This window comes from Amphiura filiformis, chromosome 9 (genome assembly GCF_039555335.1).
Source record: "Amphiura filiformis chromosome 9, Afil_fr2py, whole genome shotgun sequence".
Classification (NCBI taxonomy): Eukaryota; Metazoa; Echinodermata; class Ophiuroidea; order Amphilepidida; family Amphiuridae; genus Amphiura; species Amphiura filiformis.
This window is the reverse complement of record NC_092636.1, coordinates 35,343,170-35,361,688: the sequence shown is the minus strand read 5'-3', so window position 1 is coordinate 35,361,688 and position 18,519 is coordinate 35,343,170. Positions and strand designations below refer to the sequence as shown.

Genomic DNA, 18,519 nt, shown 5'->3' with positions numbered 1-18,519 from the left:
AGCATAAAATCAATATACTAGGGACACTGCCAAATCACGCAAAAAGGCGGGCCTTTTAAATTACAGAAAAAACACATGTTTACAATGTCCGAAAACAGCAAAAGTACAAGGTGCATATGGCTAGTTTTAGGCAGGAATAAACACTAGGTCCTCCGTTTGCATTTGGTAAAATATGAGACTTGCCATTAAACTTTGGTGGAAGTGGGACGTCTGGAAACTTCAACAACTTTAGGGATGGAAGCAAAATTATCCTGCAAAAATGGCGAAAATGAAAAAGCAGTTATTACAAATGACATTAATTATCTCCAAAATGAAACAGACTCAAATATAATGACTGGTCACGTGTGAGAGCTGGTACTCTTTGCGATGATAACTGGTGCAAATGAAACAACAATCTGCGCATGCGCAGGTGGGATGACCGATACAACATGGTGGAAATGCACGAAAATTGCTCAATTCCATGTAAATAGGGCCTAAAATATTACAAAATGCTATGAAAATTGTAATTTAAATATTCATATGAATTTTTTATGGATGATCTCAACCTGAAATGAACAGAAAAGTTTTAAAAATAATTTTCTCATTCAAACGATGGCCTCTCTCTTTGTACCACTACTTTTTGTATAAATGTAACAATGGTACAATAACAGTTATATTTTAATCACGGATTCAAATATTTTCTAGGGAGACTCCCATTTAAATTTTTGGAGATTCAACAGAACTGGCAAAAAAATTTAAATTTCCATGTTTGCTATTTTTGGCAATATCAAGATTTTTAAAGAAAGAAAAGCCTTGTTTTGTCAAAAATAAGACATATTTGACCACACATTTTAAATAAACTAAAACCTTTACAGCCCAACAAACATGGTTTAATGAACTGGTAGTTTGTGTTCTATTACTGTTCCAAAAGGCAGCATTTCTCCATTCTTTAATTCCCGTGAAAATATAGAAAATACAACAATACCTCATTTCAGCCTCTTATTTCCCTTAACAAAAACGCCTCAATTTCACCAGGTGACTCTAGACCATTGATTTTATGCTAATGCTGTTACGTAATCATGTGTGTGATAGAATTTTTACATGTGTTGTTTGAAAGACAAAGGTACAGTGTTTATGTAATCATTGAGAAATGCCATGAAAACGATCCACAAATGACGTCACGAGTCAACTCTTAAAACATACTGACTGCCCCTCGTATGTTCTCTGCTCATTGTGCAATCGTATCATGTGGCATGCAGTCGCTTTGTGCTGAGGAAATTTGTTTTTCTTTCTGAACTTTTTTGAAATATTCAAGGTGGTTATAGGGTTATACAATGAATGTATGTATGTTTATTAATCTCCCCCTGCCCAGATTCAACAACAGGATAACTTCATGGAAAAGCACTGTTAATATTAATTACCAATGAACAAGTTTGGTTTCTTTTTGTGACTTATTCTTGTTCCATGCCTTATGGTTTTTGATATCAAGCAAATCTGTCATCTATTTCTTGTTTTATTGACAGTGAATCCATGTATCACAGAGCCATGTAGAAATGGTGGACGATGTACAGCAGCTGATGTTGGTGCTGGTGATGATAATGGATATGTGTGTCAATGTGTACGTCCTTGGACAGGAGAACACTGTGAAACACGTAAGATTCTTCTTTCAGTGTCATTGTTGATTTTGGGATAGCCAGAGGTTGCACAGGGTGCTTTTAAACAATAAATAAGGGAAGGCAAAAATCTAAAGATGCAGTGTCTTCTAGGCTTTTGAAAAGTAATATTCAAGTATAACTGAACATGAAAAGGAAGACAATTTCATGTTACTTGAGGTTTGCACTCGGTGAACAGATGGCTGGCTATGCACTTGACTACATGTGGCAATTGTGAAATTGAAATACAGGATAAAATACAGAGCCAAGAAAAAAAAATCATAAACATAAGAGAAAAAAAATCACATTGTTCATAACTTCACAACCAAGGGGATAGGGATTCAAGGATTTCAACATTACACAATTTGTTGATGATGGTTAAATTTCTGTTTTTAAAATCATCTCCTTTGGCCTGGGTTAATCACATCGTGTCACATATAATTAAGGGTTTAGCAATCAACAGGAATGTAAATCTTCTAGAGATTTGGAGATTTCTGGAATTCCGAAAAATGGCATGTAAGATGTTTTTCAGGATTTTTTCATCATTGCTTGATTTCCCACTTAAACTGTAATTGTGTGCTGGTTTATTATTATTATTTGTTTCAGGTTTGGGATTATGCAGTGCTCATGGAGACCCCCATTATATTAGTTTTGATGGTACCAGGTTTGATTTTCAGGGTGAATGTGAATATATTCTAGCCCAAGATTGGAACTTTGAAGATGGGGCACCACAAGAGCCACGATTCAAGATAATTGAACAGAATGAGAGATGGTGTCCCACATGTCGTGCAGCTGTTACTAAGGGCCTCATAATTTATCTGTTCAATGGGGTAAGTCACAAATGCCAAACAGTAACAAGATGTTTTTTTCAGTATTTGCTGAAAGACATTTGAAATATCAAGTTGCTTATTTTTGCAATTTATAAGATACATTAAGTGAACTAATATTTTGTCTGCTGGAAAGTAAGAGTGCAATTTCTTGGGAGGGCGAGTTAGCGCAGCGGTAGTTCCCTCGCTTTGCACCACTGAGGTCCCGGGTCCAAGCCCGGCGCGCCCAAGGACTCATGTGCACTTGGTTTATCCCGATTCCATGCTCGCTCTCGCAGGTTTTCTCCGGGATCTCCGGTTTCCTCCTGCTTTCAAAAAATTGGTGATTAGTTGTTTGGCTATCAAAAACTTCCTTCACCCAATGGAATTTGGGGAGCTGCATAGATAATTGGTGGATGTTACAATCTAAGTGCGGATAGGTTTGCGCCAAGTTCGGCTGCAACCAGCCTAGTTGATGCGATCTGATTGTGATGATCCACCATAGCAGCGAAATTACAGCGCTTTGATCCCTCTTAGATCCGGAAAAGGCGCTATATAAAACACCGAAATTTATTTATTTATTTATTTGGAGCTGAGCTGAGACAAATTTAGTCTTCATGTTTCGGGAACTTCCCTTGCAACTAGACTACTTGGGAATTATAACACAGTGTTATGGAAACACTAAAATATTTCTGTTTGGGACCTTGATTTCATCTCAAATATGCGTGTCGTCACTGGGCGGGAAAAACCTCATATGTACTTCTGGCCCTTGAACATGGAGAAAGCCTTGTAGGTGTAGACTTTATATTGAAGAGGTTGCTTCATCCATGTTCATGGGCCAAAAGTGCAGGAAACACCTCATATTTACTTTTGGCCCTTGAAAATGAATAAAACCTTGTAGGTGTAGACTTTATAATGAATGGTTTGCTTCATCCATGTTCCAGGGCTAAAACTACATGCAGAAAACTTCTGGCCCTTGAAAATGAATAAAACCTTGTAGGTGTAGACTTTATAATGAATGGTTTGCTTCATCCATGTTCCAGGGCAAGAAGTACATATGAGGTTTTTCCCGCCCAGTGACGATGTGTCATCATGTATTAATCAATTATCTAATGTATTTTCATTAAAATGTTGATATCATCAAAGTTAATAAAGCAGTAAAGATGTAACATTTGTAACTACAATGATTATGGAACAATATTCAGTTGGAAATATGTTTTTGTCTTTTTACTGTAGGATTATGTGATTGAGTTCCAGCGAGACAAGTGTATTGTGAATGGTCTAGAAATAACTCCACCATATTCAATCCCTGATGTATTTGATATTGTTATACGAGGAGGAAAGAAGGTGAGTCTAGCAATTGCTGTAAATTATTATTATATTATTAAAGATATCATTTTACATTAAATGGATGCTGGGTGTGTCCAGTAAGCCAACCTCATGGCTTGTCTACCAAATTCAAAGTGTACCATAGGGAGAGCAGAAGTCTAAATTTAATATATGGATTTTACCCATTAATTTCAGATGTTTTGTACATCAAATCATATTATACCTACAGCAAAATGAAATTCTGTATCCCCATTATGGGTTGACCCATGTAATCATAGCGTTACAATTGTTTTATTTATCTCAGGTATTGAATGTTCCTGAGCTGGATTTGGAGGTGATCTGGAATGGTGAATATGATGTGGATATCCTGCTGCCACAGGAGGAATTCCAGGGTGCTGTGTGTGGTCTATGTGGCAACTTTAATGGTATAAGAAATGATGACTTCACCAAACCTGATGGAGAACTGGTAAGAATTAATTAATACACATATCTGGAAGCCTTTCTACTCTTTGTTTAGTTTAGTTTAGTGTGTTTTTATTTTTGTATCATTATATATATTTCTTCCAGAATAAGTAAATGTAACAGAACTGCTGACTAAACCAAAAATAACCAAATTACAATAATTGCTATTTAATTACTACACCTGAGCAACTTGATAAATTGAGCTATTTTAATTTTGGATTATCTTGTGCATAGAGGGCACAACCTGTCTCTGAGAGGGTTATCAGATTGACTCAAGAAAGGCTGCTTAGGGACTTGTGGGCAAAAATGCTCACACCCCCAAATACAACCAACTGAATTATACAAATTGGAAACCCCAAACAAGCATATGTATGCCCAAGAACATTAAGTCTGATTTTCTGGTTTTGTCAACCAGGATAGATTGGAACAGTGAATTGTTAATGTCGTATTATTTAAAACATTCACTGCAAGCTGCATTTACAGGCGTGTCTCTCTGACTAATAGGCCTATCATAACATATTGCTGCTAAGGACAGGGAGCTCTCATGGTTCATTAACCAAATTCCTGATTTGGGTGATCACTTTCAGGGGATGCCAGGAATGTACTCAATATAATTGCAAATAGTAATACTTAGAAACCATTTGAATAATGTTTTTTAATATGATTGTGTACAGGCTAATAGTATTGCAGAATTTGGTAACAGTTGGCAATACATAAATCCCAATGATGAGTGTGATTTCATGGCAGACCCTGGAGACGATGATTATGACCCATGTGAAGCCAACTCAGATAATGTATATGATGCAGAGGAACTCTGTACCATAATTGGAGATGAAGATGGTGAGTTGATTAGGACAAAGCTGCTAACTCTTTTTTTGACACAGGGGAGCTATTGAACACAAAAACTGAACTGCAGCTTAATGCTTGGTATAATTGAAAACAAAATTAAAAAGACTAGTTTGCATCTGACGTCAGGGCAATAGCGCGGTGTGATTGGTTGCTGACCTGCCCAGTATGGCAATTTTAGTCTGATTGACAGGACGTCATACGCAAACTAGTCTTTTTAATTCGGTCTTCAATTATAGGACACTTTGCTGTTGGGTGAGTTAAATTTTAGAAGTACCTGCCCATTTGATCTGTAGAAATTTGAGTTCTGTAAATAATATTGTCTTAATGTCTTTGGAGTAGAGGTCACCATTTGTCAATGATTTCTAGAGTTGCCATCATATTGTTTCCTATTATGTCACCAACTTGTTGGTGTACAAATAGGAAATTTCCTTATTGGGCTATATGACATCTTTATTGCAAGGTATTGAATTTTACAAATATCTTTAGCCCAGATTTAGAAAATGAATACCTGCACAATTGAACAGTTATACAGTTTGACAAGTCCAGAAAATTTTGGATTTTTTTTTTTTCTGTTATTGCAAAATATCAATCATTAGCAATTGGAGAATAAAATTTCAGTTAAATTAAATTGCTTTTAATTTAATCTTTATGAAATTTATATCATTGTAGGTCCATTCAGGGCTTGTCATCAACATATTGATCCTTCTCACTACTATGAAGCCTGTGTTTATGATCTCTGTGAGACATTACCAGACAGGCGCCCTCTATGTGATGACATAGCCAAGTATGCTGATGACTGTCTAGCAGTTGGTGTCAACATTGAACGCTGGAGAACCATTTCATTCTGCCGTAAGTGTACACAGTATATTGTGTAAATATCTTGTGAACATAAGATTGTATTCGCCGTATAGGAGATGATGTAACAGGATTAACTACCATAGTAATTGGTTAAAATAATTTTGAATATATCACACTGCACTAGTACATTCAATCAGTACCTGTTCATTGAACCATGGATGTCAAAGAACAGGGATTAAGACTTGGATCATAATTCTATAGAATCTTCTCATCATGCTGATCACCAGCACCTGTAAGGTTAGTATTTTTGAAAAGGGCGATATTATATTCAATCAATGATTGCAGACATGCACAGGTGATGAGTGCAACCTGCTTGTAGTCCTGGGAAATATATTCAAAATTGTTTTAACCAATTGCTGTGGTAGTTAATCCTGTTACATCATCACTTCAACAGCGAATTTGAGTATAAAATGGGCTAATTTTAAGGAGCATCTTCTATTCAAGAATCTTTGGCGATCAAAACCTTATGAAGTATTGACCCAAATCATAATAGAAATGTATATTTGACTGCAGCAGCATTATCTATCAAAACTGATTTGAGTAGTGAAAACCCTGTACCTACAGTCATTTTTTCTGTACATAGTCAGTGTTGTCCACATGCTCCATGTCTTCCTGTGCATGTTTATTATACTAAAGCTTTGATTCAACACTTAAATATAAAACGGCGCCCATTGAATTTGCTCTAGTAACACCAACGGCACAAGACCAAAAGTACTATAGACAGGTTTTTGTTGTCCATTCTGTTTTTATTTTGTTTTCTATGCATGCAGTGTATAATTCAATCTGAGTCAGTCTCTGACCCTTCATTTCCATATAGTGGTTGTCTCTAGCTTTATAGTATACATTCCATTTGATTTCACAGCTCTTAATTGTCCAAACGGTGCTCGTTATAGCCAGTGCATCTCAGCATGTCCAGCCACATGTCTCAATCCAGCCCCTGTACCATGTCACAGACCTTGTGTTGAAGGATGTGAATGCATAGCACCTAGGCTACTGAGTGGAGAGCAGTGTGTACATCCAGATGATTGTGGATGTTACTATGAAAACCAATATCATGAGGTGAGTTCAGACATCTATCAACTTTTAGTGCTAACTGATGATACTAGGTGAAAAAGAGCAGCCTTTAAAAAACAAAATTGATACATATTTAACCCTAACCAAACTTAAACTCACTAAAGCTTACTATGAAAAGCACTGCACATGCATGGATTCAACATGATGCGATGGTGCAATCTTAAACTCACTAAAGCTTACTATGAAAAGCACTGCACATGCATGGATTCAACATGATGCGATGGTGCAATCTTAAACTCACTAAAGCTTACTATGAAAAGCACTGCACATGCATGGATTCAACATGATGCGATGGTGCAATCTTAAACTCACTAAAGCTTACTATGAAAAGCACTGCACATGTATGGATTCAACATGATGCTATGGTGCAATCTTAAACTCACTAAAGCTTACTATGAAAAGCACTGCACATGCATGGATTCAACATGATGCGATGGTGCAATCTTAAACTCACTAAAGCTTACTATGAAAAGCACTGCACATGTATGGATTCAACATGATGCTATGGTGCAATCTTAAACTCACTAAAGCTTACTATGAAAAGCACTGCACATGCATGGATTCAACATGATGTGATGGTGCAATCTTAAACTCACTAAAGCTTACTATGAAAAGCACTGCACATGTATGGATTCAACATGATGCTATGGTGCAACTCATATATACCCAGGGAATCACTGGCTGGGACAGCAACACCCCCTTGGCTACAGGTTGATGATCCTCTGTGTGGCATGCAAGGGATCCGAGGGTCAAATCCCAGGGGTACCAAGTGACTTCTTTGTTCATCTTCTCCCCTTTTTTGTTAGTTCTTCCCCTTCCAATAGCAAAACCATGGGTTTGGTTAGGGTTAAAGAACCACAAGACTTTTGAAATGAGAGGGCAATATATGAATTATTTTTCACAATGACATTGTGAATTCTGAACAAATGCTATAACTTAAAAAAAACACCAGATGGATCTTTTAGTGTCACCTGAAAGGGAACACCCATCTTTTATGAGACAGTGGATATGCACAAAAAAATCAAATAAGCATAAGTCTTGAGAAGACAGAACAAATCTGACAATATTGTGTCTATCACTTCTTGTTGCTATTCAGTCTGGAACTCGATTTGTAGCAGAAGACTGTACAAGTGTATGTGAATGTGATGGTGGAGACGTAGAATGTGTAGATCTTCAGTGCCATGATGATGCACAATGTGGACGTATACCAAACACTAATGACTATGGCTGTTACTGCCCACAAGGCTGGATTGGTGATGGACTACAATGTATAGGTGGGTTGTCCTTCACTGCTGTTTTTCATTTGAATCACTGATATTTTCTGCTGCTCAGAGATTAATAATTCAATCACCAAAACTTTACAATATTGTAGCAAATATAGGCATGTTTACCTATCTACCAAATTTACTTGAGTCATTTACCAACCTATGCCTGGTAATGTATACAGATGAATCCAAAAACATTTGGAAAGGGTGTGAGTGATTGCTCTTTGCAGCGAGTGCTAGCCAGCAACCTGTCCACCTGTTATTTTAGATGGGTAGGTTGCTTCTGGGACAGGCACTGTGAACTCAAAACAAGACCAGACTAAAGTCAAAGCTATAGCAATAAGCTATTTGAGCTGACTGAACCCCCAGAAGCGACTGAGGTTTGGTTTATGTTTTCTGAGGCAAATTTCGAACAGGCAGTTTTGGTGAAAATGATGGGCACTTGTCAAATCCTAGCTAAGACCCAGCTTTGCATAGTGTTTCAACATTGCGCCATGACTGGCAACATTTTTAACATGATAAAGTCATGCATCTTCTTTGTGTAAATTGTGCTATAAGTTTTTAGCACAATGTTGTGATTAAAGTCGTTGTCACCTGAGCTGGAGGTACCAGTTTCAGTTTGTAGTAGAGGAAAATGCAATCTGCGTGCATTGCTGCATTTGAATTGCAAGACAAATGCAGTGAGTTACAAAGACTTCACAAAGACATCAGATTACCCTGCCTTAGGGGAAGTGCAAGAGAACTGAATCTGCAAATTGGATAAGGAAAGAACATTGTAAAAGGAAACAAGTAAACAGGTGTCTGTTGTATCTTCTTTCAGGCAAAATGATTTACTACCTCACTATACTCTTACGTAGCATTTTTCCATCTTGTCATTTTGTACTCTCATCTAGATGATCCATGTTTACCGTTACCATGTTTTAATGAAGGCACCTGCTTCCCTCATAATGATGGCACTTACACCTGTCAATGTCTGGCTGGATGGTCTGGAGATAATTGTCAACAAAGTAAGTCTTAGCCTGTTAGCCAAAGTTACTATACTTGAAGATTACAACTCAAAATGGGGTCACACATAACATTATTGGCAAATATGGCATCTTGGTTTGTTGGTCATGTACCTTTGGCATTTATCGGCAATCGAACAATAATTTGCATCTTATAGCTTGAGTGTTTGACAGGTTTGTGCATGACACACTGTGTCACATGCATAATGCAAACAACCACACATTTTGAATCTAAGTTTGTCGGGCTTGAAGTAAAATAATCCGTGAGGCTGGCAATGCAATTAAGGTGACGTACACGCACTAATGGCACAGTGAGCCACACTGAACAGCTCTCAACTTGAGACGAGACACAGTATAGTAATCCTCAAACAGAGACACAACCCAATCAAGAATTGGCCATTTCTCTACAGGGGCCTGAGACAAGTATGGCTAATGTCAGAAAACTTTACTTTATGAACACAATTTAGTAGGAAATCCCTGAGTATTGCTTTGATACTATTGCGGTTTATCTGGTACCTTCAGAGAAAAATAATCACAGAAAATGGCAAAAATATATGGTACTTTTACAAGCCAAAAAGCAACTTTTCTAGGCATTATTGACATGGTGCCTCGAGGAAAGAACCCTTCATATTACTAAGACCTAACTTTCCTATTATTAAGACCTAACTTTTTGAATCGGTTTGTATGTTTGAAGGTGCAAAATTAATCATAAGGTACGCTGTTTACCACCGTCACATCACAACAATTTGTGAACAATTCATTTCTGAGTTTGATTGACAAGTGACAGATTAAGCAAGCACAAACTAGTCTTTTTATCTCTGCCTCCAATTATGGAGATGTAGTTTTAAATTAGATCTGTGTGTTACATTAGGAAAGGTCAAAGGGTATAATATCATGATGACAATTTCTTTTTTATTCATTTTTAGGAGTTTGCCATATAAGTGCCTGGGGTGATCCACATTACACACAATGTGATGGTGCCAAGTTTGATTTTATGGGAGAGTGTCAGTATATCTTAGTGAGAGAAAAAGTCACTGGGGATCAGCAACCAATATTTACTATTATTGTGGAGAATGAGAAGTATTTTCGTAATCCAAGGGCAGCAGTGACAAAAAAACTGGGCATATTTGTGTATGACTTGGTAAGTCTTGTTTTGTTTTTCATTATCTTAGTCATTATTTTTGTGACACATTGCCTTTCCTAATCACATGTAGTTATTCACAAAGAACGCTTGTTGCTTAAGCAACGCGGTTCTTGAGCAGAAACTTGGGAACATCCGCCGTGTGAACTATCCTGAGGATTCTGAGCTGTATGTTTGTCCCCAAATCTGTCCTTAAGAAATTTAGGGGATTTCACAATATTTCAGAGTGATCCTCAAGTGGTCCTCGAGTGCTACTGCTGTGTGAACAAGCCATTTTGCGATTCTCGAGTGCTGAGTTTAACCTATGACCTAGGCCTTATATTTAATGATTCAATTCAGGGCACCATTAGATAGGTCACAGTAAGCTTCTGGTTGTAATTCTAAAGCTGACGTCATCAAGCATCGCAAAACTTGAGGATTTCAGTTTTCAATAGAGTCATGTGGACATGCAGTTGGGGATTGACTTACAGCTTTTGGCAGAGAAGAAGAACAGTTGTTTACATTTTGAGAGCGTGCACAGCGTAAACACAGAAGTGGGGTTCTGATTGGCTGACAGTCGTAACAACTAAATGATAATCTGATTGGCCGATTACACGTCAACATGTTAGTTGGCGCAAAGCGGCACTCTTGAAGGGAACATAAAACTCCGTGTATGTAGATCATTAACAGGGTGCTCATGTCAGTCAAAGCAAAAGATTACCGCTCTTTTTGATGACCAACTGAACATGCCTTTGAAATTTCCTAGAGTGATGCAGGTTGATGAACTGCATATGTTGCGAACAGGAAATGCAAAGAAAGAGCTTTTTTTAATCCTTTTGGTCCCAGTTTTTAACAGTAATTTAGAAAATATGAAGTAAATTTGGGTGTCATGTAAGACAGTGTTTGTCATTTTAACATTCCAAACTCTTTATTTGAAATATTTGATTAACCTTGACCTTGAATTCAACAGTCATAAAATACACATCATTCCAATTTGATTAATACTACACCACTTCTACCTTTTGTATAGGAAATGTATCTTCTTCGGGATAAACGCATGAAAATAAATGGCCGCATGGAGAACCCTGGTTATTCCCCTATTCCAGAAGTGCAAACCTACCTTGATCTGAATGAGTTGGTAAGTACCTGCAGCCATAAGCTGTCAAGTTAGATCAATTGGCAAGACATAGACCCTGGTACATTGATGTGGATCAAGCCTGTTGCAGTTCCTGTTTAATCTCCTTAAATAATTGAGCTTACTTAAGATTCCTCAGGGCTAAGAACTGACTGGTTCTTGCTTACTCCTACAAGAACTTGAGAAGTTGATCCTGGGTGTGTTGGTTTATTGTGGTATGTAAAGGTGTACATTTCTTACCTGCAAGTTCTTGATTGTTGCTAAATAGTTTATATGGGTACCGCCATAGCCAGTGAGAGCTGCAATCAATGAAACACTTGGCATACTTGTAAAAATGTTTAAATACATAAGTTACTGGTGAATGTGACAAGTTTATTATGATATGTAAAACAAAGATTTGCTACTTAATTCCACTCTTGTAATTACCCACCAGTCAATATTTGAGGGTCTTGTACACTTGGCAACATGATTTTTCAAAAACTTGTTGGAGTTGTGGGACTGATTCTAATTCCTTGGCATTAACGGGATCCACAACCTCATCGCCCACTTTTCTCAAAAAAAGTTGAGATTTTTATACCTCTGGAAACCTCTGGCTACATAATGTTTATGTACCAAAAATTTCTTGCAGATTAATTCGTTTAGCAAAAATAATGTCAAATTTGAATTTCGTTCTGTTATACCAGAACGAAATTACCACAGTGGCCTATGGAGCAGTGCAATACACATAATCATGCATAATTTGCAAACGCAAAATCGGAATTAACTGAAATTTTAGGAATACGCTTTTTTCGTGGATAGCTACTGAAAAATATCATGCAAAGAGGATGCTAGGATCACAAAATCCTCCTTTAAGGACAATGTACAAAGGTTAAAAAAAGATATAAGGGTTGTTACATCATTGAAATGCTTTTCTCTAACATGTCTGTTTTATTTTGATCATAATCACAGGTTGTTGAGGTAGACCTTGGTGGAGATGGTATTATAACAGTGAGGTGGGATGGTGTATATAACTTTGATGTAGCAATACCATCAACCTTGGAAAACAGAATAGAAGGTCTAGGAGGAAACTTTGATGGAAGCCAAGAACATGACTTTTATCTTCCGGATGGGACTCTGGTATGTAAAGATTAATCAGGTTTAATAGAAACTGTGATATCAGACCAAACCCACTCAATTTGAGTAGGTGGATGGATAGAGATAAGAGCAGGTTGTAAGGCAACAGAGTGGTAGGAACAAGTTTCTTGATCCAAATTCTTCAAACAAAGCTGAAGCAAGAAGACAGTTTTCCTGAATATTAAATATTTACCTTGTTGAGGGGTGTAGCAGGGAAAGAATCCCATTTGGTAGTGTTGTTGCTATAACTTAAGTATGTAAGCTATAATGTCAGAAGGAAAGCTTTCAAACTTGTTACATTTTAATATCTGACATGACATCCAATTGAAAACAAATTTTGTTGACATGGTGTCAGGATTAATTTGGAATTTTGCCCTATGGGTCATGTTACGTAAGTAGTGGTATCTAACATTATCTAACATTAGAAACAAAAAGTAAGTAGAGTGCACAATTTGCTAGCTGTCAATGAAATTTAGAATTAAACAAAAGGTGTTGCAAAATATTCCCTCTTCTCTGCTGCAATTATTTGAATGTGCTGAAACACTTGGTTTTTTTTGGTATCAAGCCTAAACCCTTCTCTAACCTCCCAATCCTCCTCTTCCCTATTAATCAATGTTGGGTGCTGCTAGACACGTATGAGCAACATTATGCAATTCAATGTTGTTCCGGAGGAATGGGGTGGGGCTCATTTATATACATTACCCTATTAGGCATCATATTTTAGCTGAATGTGTTTATTTATTTCAGTATTTTGACAAGTTTACTCCAGCTTATAGCTATCCCATGTGATATAGTGGGCAAAAGCCTTCTGGTAAAAGGAAAGCATCATGACATGGATTTGTCTTATGTATTTATTTAATGTCAAGGTGGCTGATGCAGCAACTTTTGGTAATAGTTGGATCTTTAACCTGGATGAGTGTAGCTCTCTGGAACCACCTGGTGGATATCAACCATGTGATGAACTGGAACAAGATGATGCAGATGATGCCAGGAGTTACTGTGGTATTCTTACTGATGCAAGAGGTATGAATGGCTTGCAAAATAAATTCATAGGGGGTTTCATAAATCAAATTTGTTAACAATTTTTACTGTAACATCTTTTTTTTGTGACATAATCGGCTATTCCAGTTGAAATTGATACACCCCCTATGTGTCTTCCACACAGGGAATGTAAATGTCAGATAGATTACCTGAATGGGTGACTCCATTTGAAATCTACACCCTGTGTGTATTGGAGATTAAGGTCATGTCTTCCATATGTGCTGTCTGGGTTTCAAAATTAGAGTGTCTGGAATAACCCAAGTAACTGATATATAATTTCCAAGCTGTCTATTTTATTAAATTGATGAAGAAGTATCATGCAGATCGAGGGGAGAACAAATCAGAAATGAATCCAACTGACTTCAATTCTCAATTGAAAACTGAATTTTAATTATACTATTCAGGAAATTACTTCAGCGGGGTCCGTCTGCTCTGTTTGATTATCATGTAAAAAGAACAAGGTCACACATTGCTATGAAACTTAACCAGCGAATGAGGTGCCGATGTGATGATGACATAATTCAGTTAGCCAATCAGAACCCCACTTCCGTATTCGCCATAAACTGTGCCAAATTGGCAGACCGCTGAAGTACTGAGCTGAAAACTAATCATTATTAAGTTTGTAAAGCTAACCTTAATTAACATAGTCTCTTATCCCTGAATAAAGTAAATCTTCCGCAACAGAATTGATGTGAACATTACTGAAATCTAAGCTTATCTAATGTTGAACTTTTACAGGTCCCTTCAGACAGTGCCATCCTCATATCAATCCTGACACATACTTTGAATCCTGTGTTTTTGACTTGTGTGCAACATGGCCTAATAGAGACGCCCTCTGTGCTGACATCATCAAATATGATGAGGATTGCAGGGCTAGTGGACATCATGTGTATTCATGGAGGAATGGTGATATTTGTTGTAAGTACCTTTATCACCAATGCGGTAGCTGCAATGGTTGTGAGGTCATAGTACTCTTTTGAATGTGAAGAAAATGAAAAATAGACCTAAATCAGCAAACCAAAATATAGAAGTAATCATTCTAACCATGTGACATACTGTGCCGCCCAAATGTTAATTGTGTAGAGTAATTTAAGGATTTTTTTAGAACAAATTTGTTGCTGATATGATGTTAAAATAATGTTCCACTAATGGTTTATTAAGTGTAGGATGTTTGGTGTAGGGACGAATGCTCTTGATAAATTGATCATTTTTTTTATCATTCTGTGGAAATAATTCCTTGTTGAATTAAGTAAAAAGTAAAAACGATGAGAATACCTTTTATAGACCAAAGAAGTTAAGAAACCCTAAGCACAATATATTTACATAAATTAGATTTTTCATTTTATTGGTTTAAACATACAAATAATGAGAAACAAAACAACAACAACATATTTTTAGTGCTCTCTGACTGGAAATTGTATTAACCAAAGTGCAAGGAATGGACTTTATTTTCAGAAGTATTATGTGGAAAAATATTGCATATGAATACTGGTTCTTTGACATTACCAATTTTGTTACATGAATGCCGGTATAAAATACACATACAGATTCTTTGCCTTCATTTGACATACTTGTTCATGTTTCTTTATTTCCAGCTCTGGACTGTCCAGAAGGTTCAACATACTCGCCTTGTGTTTCCCTGTGCCAACCAACATGTGGCATTGATGGAGAGGGTGATTGCATACAGCAAGGATGTCGTGAAGGATGTCGATGCCAAGATGGCTGGAGAAGAGATCCTGCTAATGGAAGATGTGTACCTGAAGATGAGTGTGGATGCCTTGTGGAGGGACGCTATTATCCTGTAAGTGGACTTATAGATATTATTGTGTTTCTGTGTGACAAAGTTCTTAAAACATGGTCTTACTGGAATCCATGACATTTTGATATTGTAGACAGCACAATGTATCCAGATTTCTTTTTTTTGGTAAATTAATAACATCATAATAGCATCTTGCTCACAAGCAAATGTAAGATACCAACATGGGATTGAGTCATTTCAATGTCTAAATAAATGAAAAAAATATCTAGAGACTATCTCTCTTTGGTGTTAAATATTATAAATATTATAAATATTATAAACACAGATCACCTATGAGCTGGTACCCTGGGTTTCAAACCTACAGCGATCATCAACCTACAGCGAACATCTCTTTGGTGTTATGTATCACTTAATTCTCGGTTAGATATGTCCCAGCAATTCTTTTGAATAAATATATATATATATATAATGTTCATATCACAATTCTTTCAGTATTTGAATCTGCAAATAGGTATGGTTGCATCTTACTAAGCAGTCATTACTAGCGTATCATTTTTGACATATTTTAATCTACAAACTTCTGGTTACTCTATTGTGCCACCATGCCCAGGGTCAAATCAATACCAGTTGCATGTTTGCTCTCAAAGATATACTTTCTTTGGAAATGTAAAGACTGAGCCCAATCTTGAAGAGATAATGTGGCACAACACTTGAACTTATTGCAATGTATATATTATCCCCTTTCCAGGCCGGTGCCATATTTGTCCGAGTTGGTTGTACACAGCAATGTACCTGCATGGGTGGTAGTGAGCTACACTGTAATGACATTCAGTGTGATGCTAATGGTTATTGTGGAACCAATGATGGAGGCATATATGGATGTCAATGTGATGATGGATATATAGGCAATGGAATCACTTGTGATGGTAAGATTGTAACTATTTATTACATGCATTTTCAGGTAATTGGACTTTTAACCTCATGAGAACTACCTGCCAATTGGCGAAAAAGAAGTTTTCATTATCAATTGGACCAATCAGCAACATTGTTAGAATAACTTCACCACACAAAAAATTGGGGTGAATTATTTGCAAAGCTCCAATCTGATTGGTGATTGAAGTGAAGATATCATGTAATTAACCAATCAGAGGCAATGTTAGATCGGGAGGTAGTATTCAGGGGGTTAATAGACATGCTAGCAGCATGGTATGTGTGTCTGTCAGTTAGGCGTTTATCAAACTTTTAGTACACTTTATTGGACACTTGTAACAGTGTTTCTCTTTATAATGTAAATGTAAATCAGGTTCATACATACTATAGGTCTTTTGATTAATTTGGAGCCTTCATGGAATACTTAGCACACATGTACCTCAGTAACAACAATAAACGGGCATACCATGTGCCATACACTGTATGCTTAGTATGCTACTTATATGCAACAGGTGCATACCACAATGCCCACAAAATATTTGAAATTATATACCTCATAATAGATTCCTGTCATCTGATTGGTTGAAAGTGCAGTCATTGAATTAACTATGCCCTCAAAATGAACTATGGACCGGTCCATGGAAATGAACTATGGACCGATCACATGCATCCCGATCAAACTGCGCAATTGCAACATCCACATATCCATTCGGTATATAAAACAAATATTGACTGCTTTATTCGGGACCGCAGTGATCACCTTGGGCCTATAATCTTAACCATGCCCCTCATAGCAGTCAATATTTGTATACTAGTATAGCAAACTTCATCTTTTTAGATGGACAGATGGATTTATATAAAGGTCAAAGATCATTAAGGGTTACGTGCGTAGGTTAAAAATGGAGACCGTTCATTTCTGTGGTACAGAAATATAATGTTTATCCCATGAACACTGGTGCCATGTTTGTCGTTACGCAGCTTGCATCCCTGTTCAAAAATGTATTCCCAATTATGCTGTAATGCTTTTCTCTATTTGGTGTGCTTGTCACTAGTTGACCCATGTGAACCAAACCCATGCAATGACAGAGGAAAATGCAGGATTCATGATGATGGTACAGCTTGGTGTATATGTAGACAAGGTTGGAGTGGTCAGTACTGTGATCAAGGTAAGCTATAGCCTAGGCTTGTTAGAAATTAAATCCATACGCTTAATCGTTTAGAAATGTGTATGTTTTTTAATGTGTATGTAATAAGAGGACAGGTTTTATCACAAATGTTCTACTTTTGCCACCAAAGGTCTTATGCTGGTTTCATACTTTCTTCCGCTTGCCACTGAGCGGCATGACGCTTCATCATGCCGCTTGTACTTTTCTACAAGCGGCGCAGCACACCGCTGAGCGGTAGCGGCATGACTCTGAAAGCCACTCTTGCCGCTCAGCATCGCTCCAAAATCATATTTTGTTCTCAAACGTGCAGAGCGGCACCGCTCCGAGTTGACTTGAATTCAACTCTCTGCGGTGCTGCCGCTGTGTCAAAGTGGTGGAGTGATCGATATATCGGCTTGCCGCTGGTCACCGCTAGCGTTTTTGGTATGTCTGCGCAGTGAAGCAAAATCATCTTCAGAGCGGCAAAGTGGCAAGCGGCAGGAAAGTATGAAACCAGCATAAGATATTATTTTAAAACTCTGGATGTGCTCATCATGAGCCTTTATTGAGACAAAAGTGGCCCACCTAACTGTGCTGTCAAACCAATATGTATCAATACACCAATGTTATTGGTACGGTACTTATTAGTTTGAAAACTTCATGTATAAAATTATCAAACATCATATTTCATCATCTTTAATACTTTCAAATAAAAAAGTGTAGCTACATATGTAATAACTTCATTTTATTATTGACTACAACAGAAATAGGCAAGTGCACTGCCCATGGTGATCCTCACTATATCAGCTTTGATGGTAAACGTTATGATTTCCAAGGTGGCTGTTCCTATATATTGGCTCAGCTATGGAGTGATAATCCCGGGGATCTGACAGACTTCACGGTGATTCAAGATAATGAGAAATTGAGAGACAATAGAAATGTGGCTGTTACTAAGGCAGTCTGGGTACATGTCTATGGATTGGTAAGTTCTTCAAATA

General features: G+C 37.2%; 1 protein-coding gene across 1 annotated transcript; it reads left to right on the top strand.

Annotated features, from left to right (window-relative positions):
* Nucleotides 1-3,877: 3,877 nt before the first annotated feature.
* LOC140160059 (zonadhesin-like) lies at nt 3,878-16,804 on the top strand. The gene is made up of 15 exons (XM_072183329.1): nt 3,878-3,922; nt 4,071-4,232; nt 4,903-5,068; nt 5,747-5,926; nt 6,798-6,994; nt 8,106-8,283; nt 9,168-9,281; nt 10,205-10,419; nt 11,429-11,536; nt 12,482-12,649; nt 13,513-13,669; nt 14,426-14,605; nt 15,283-15,488; nt 16,195-16,372; nt 16,767-16,804. Exons 1-15 carry the CDS (start codon nt 3,878-3,880, stop codon nt 16,802-16,804), a joined length of 2,292 nt encoding a protein of 763 aa, XP_072039430.1.
* Nucleotides 16,805-18,519: the final 1,715 nt, after the last annotated feature.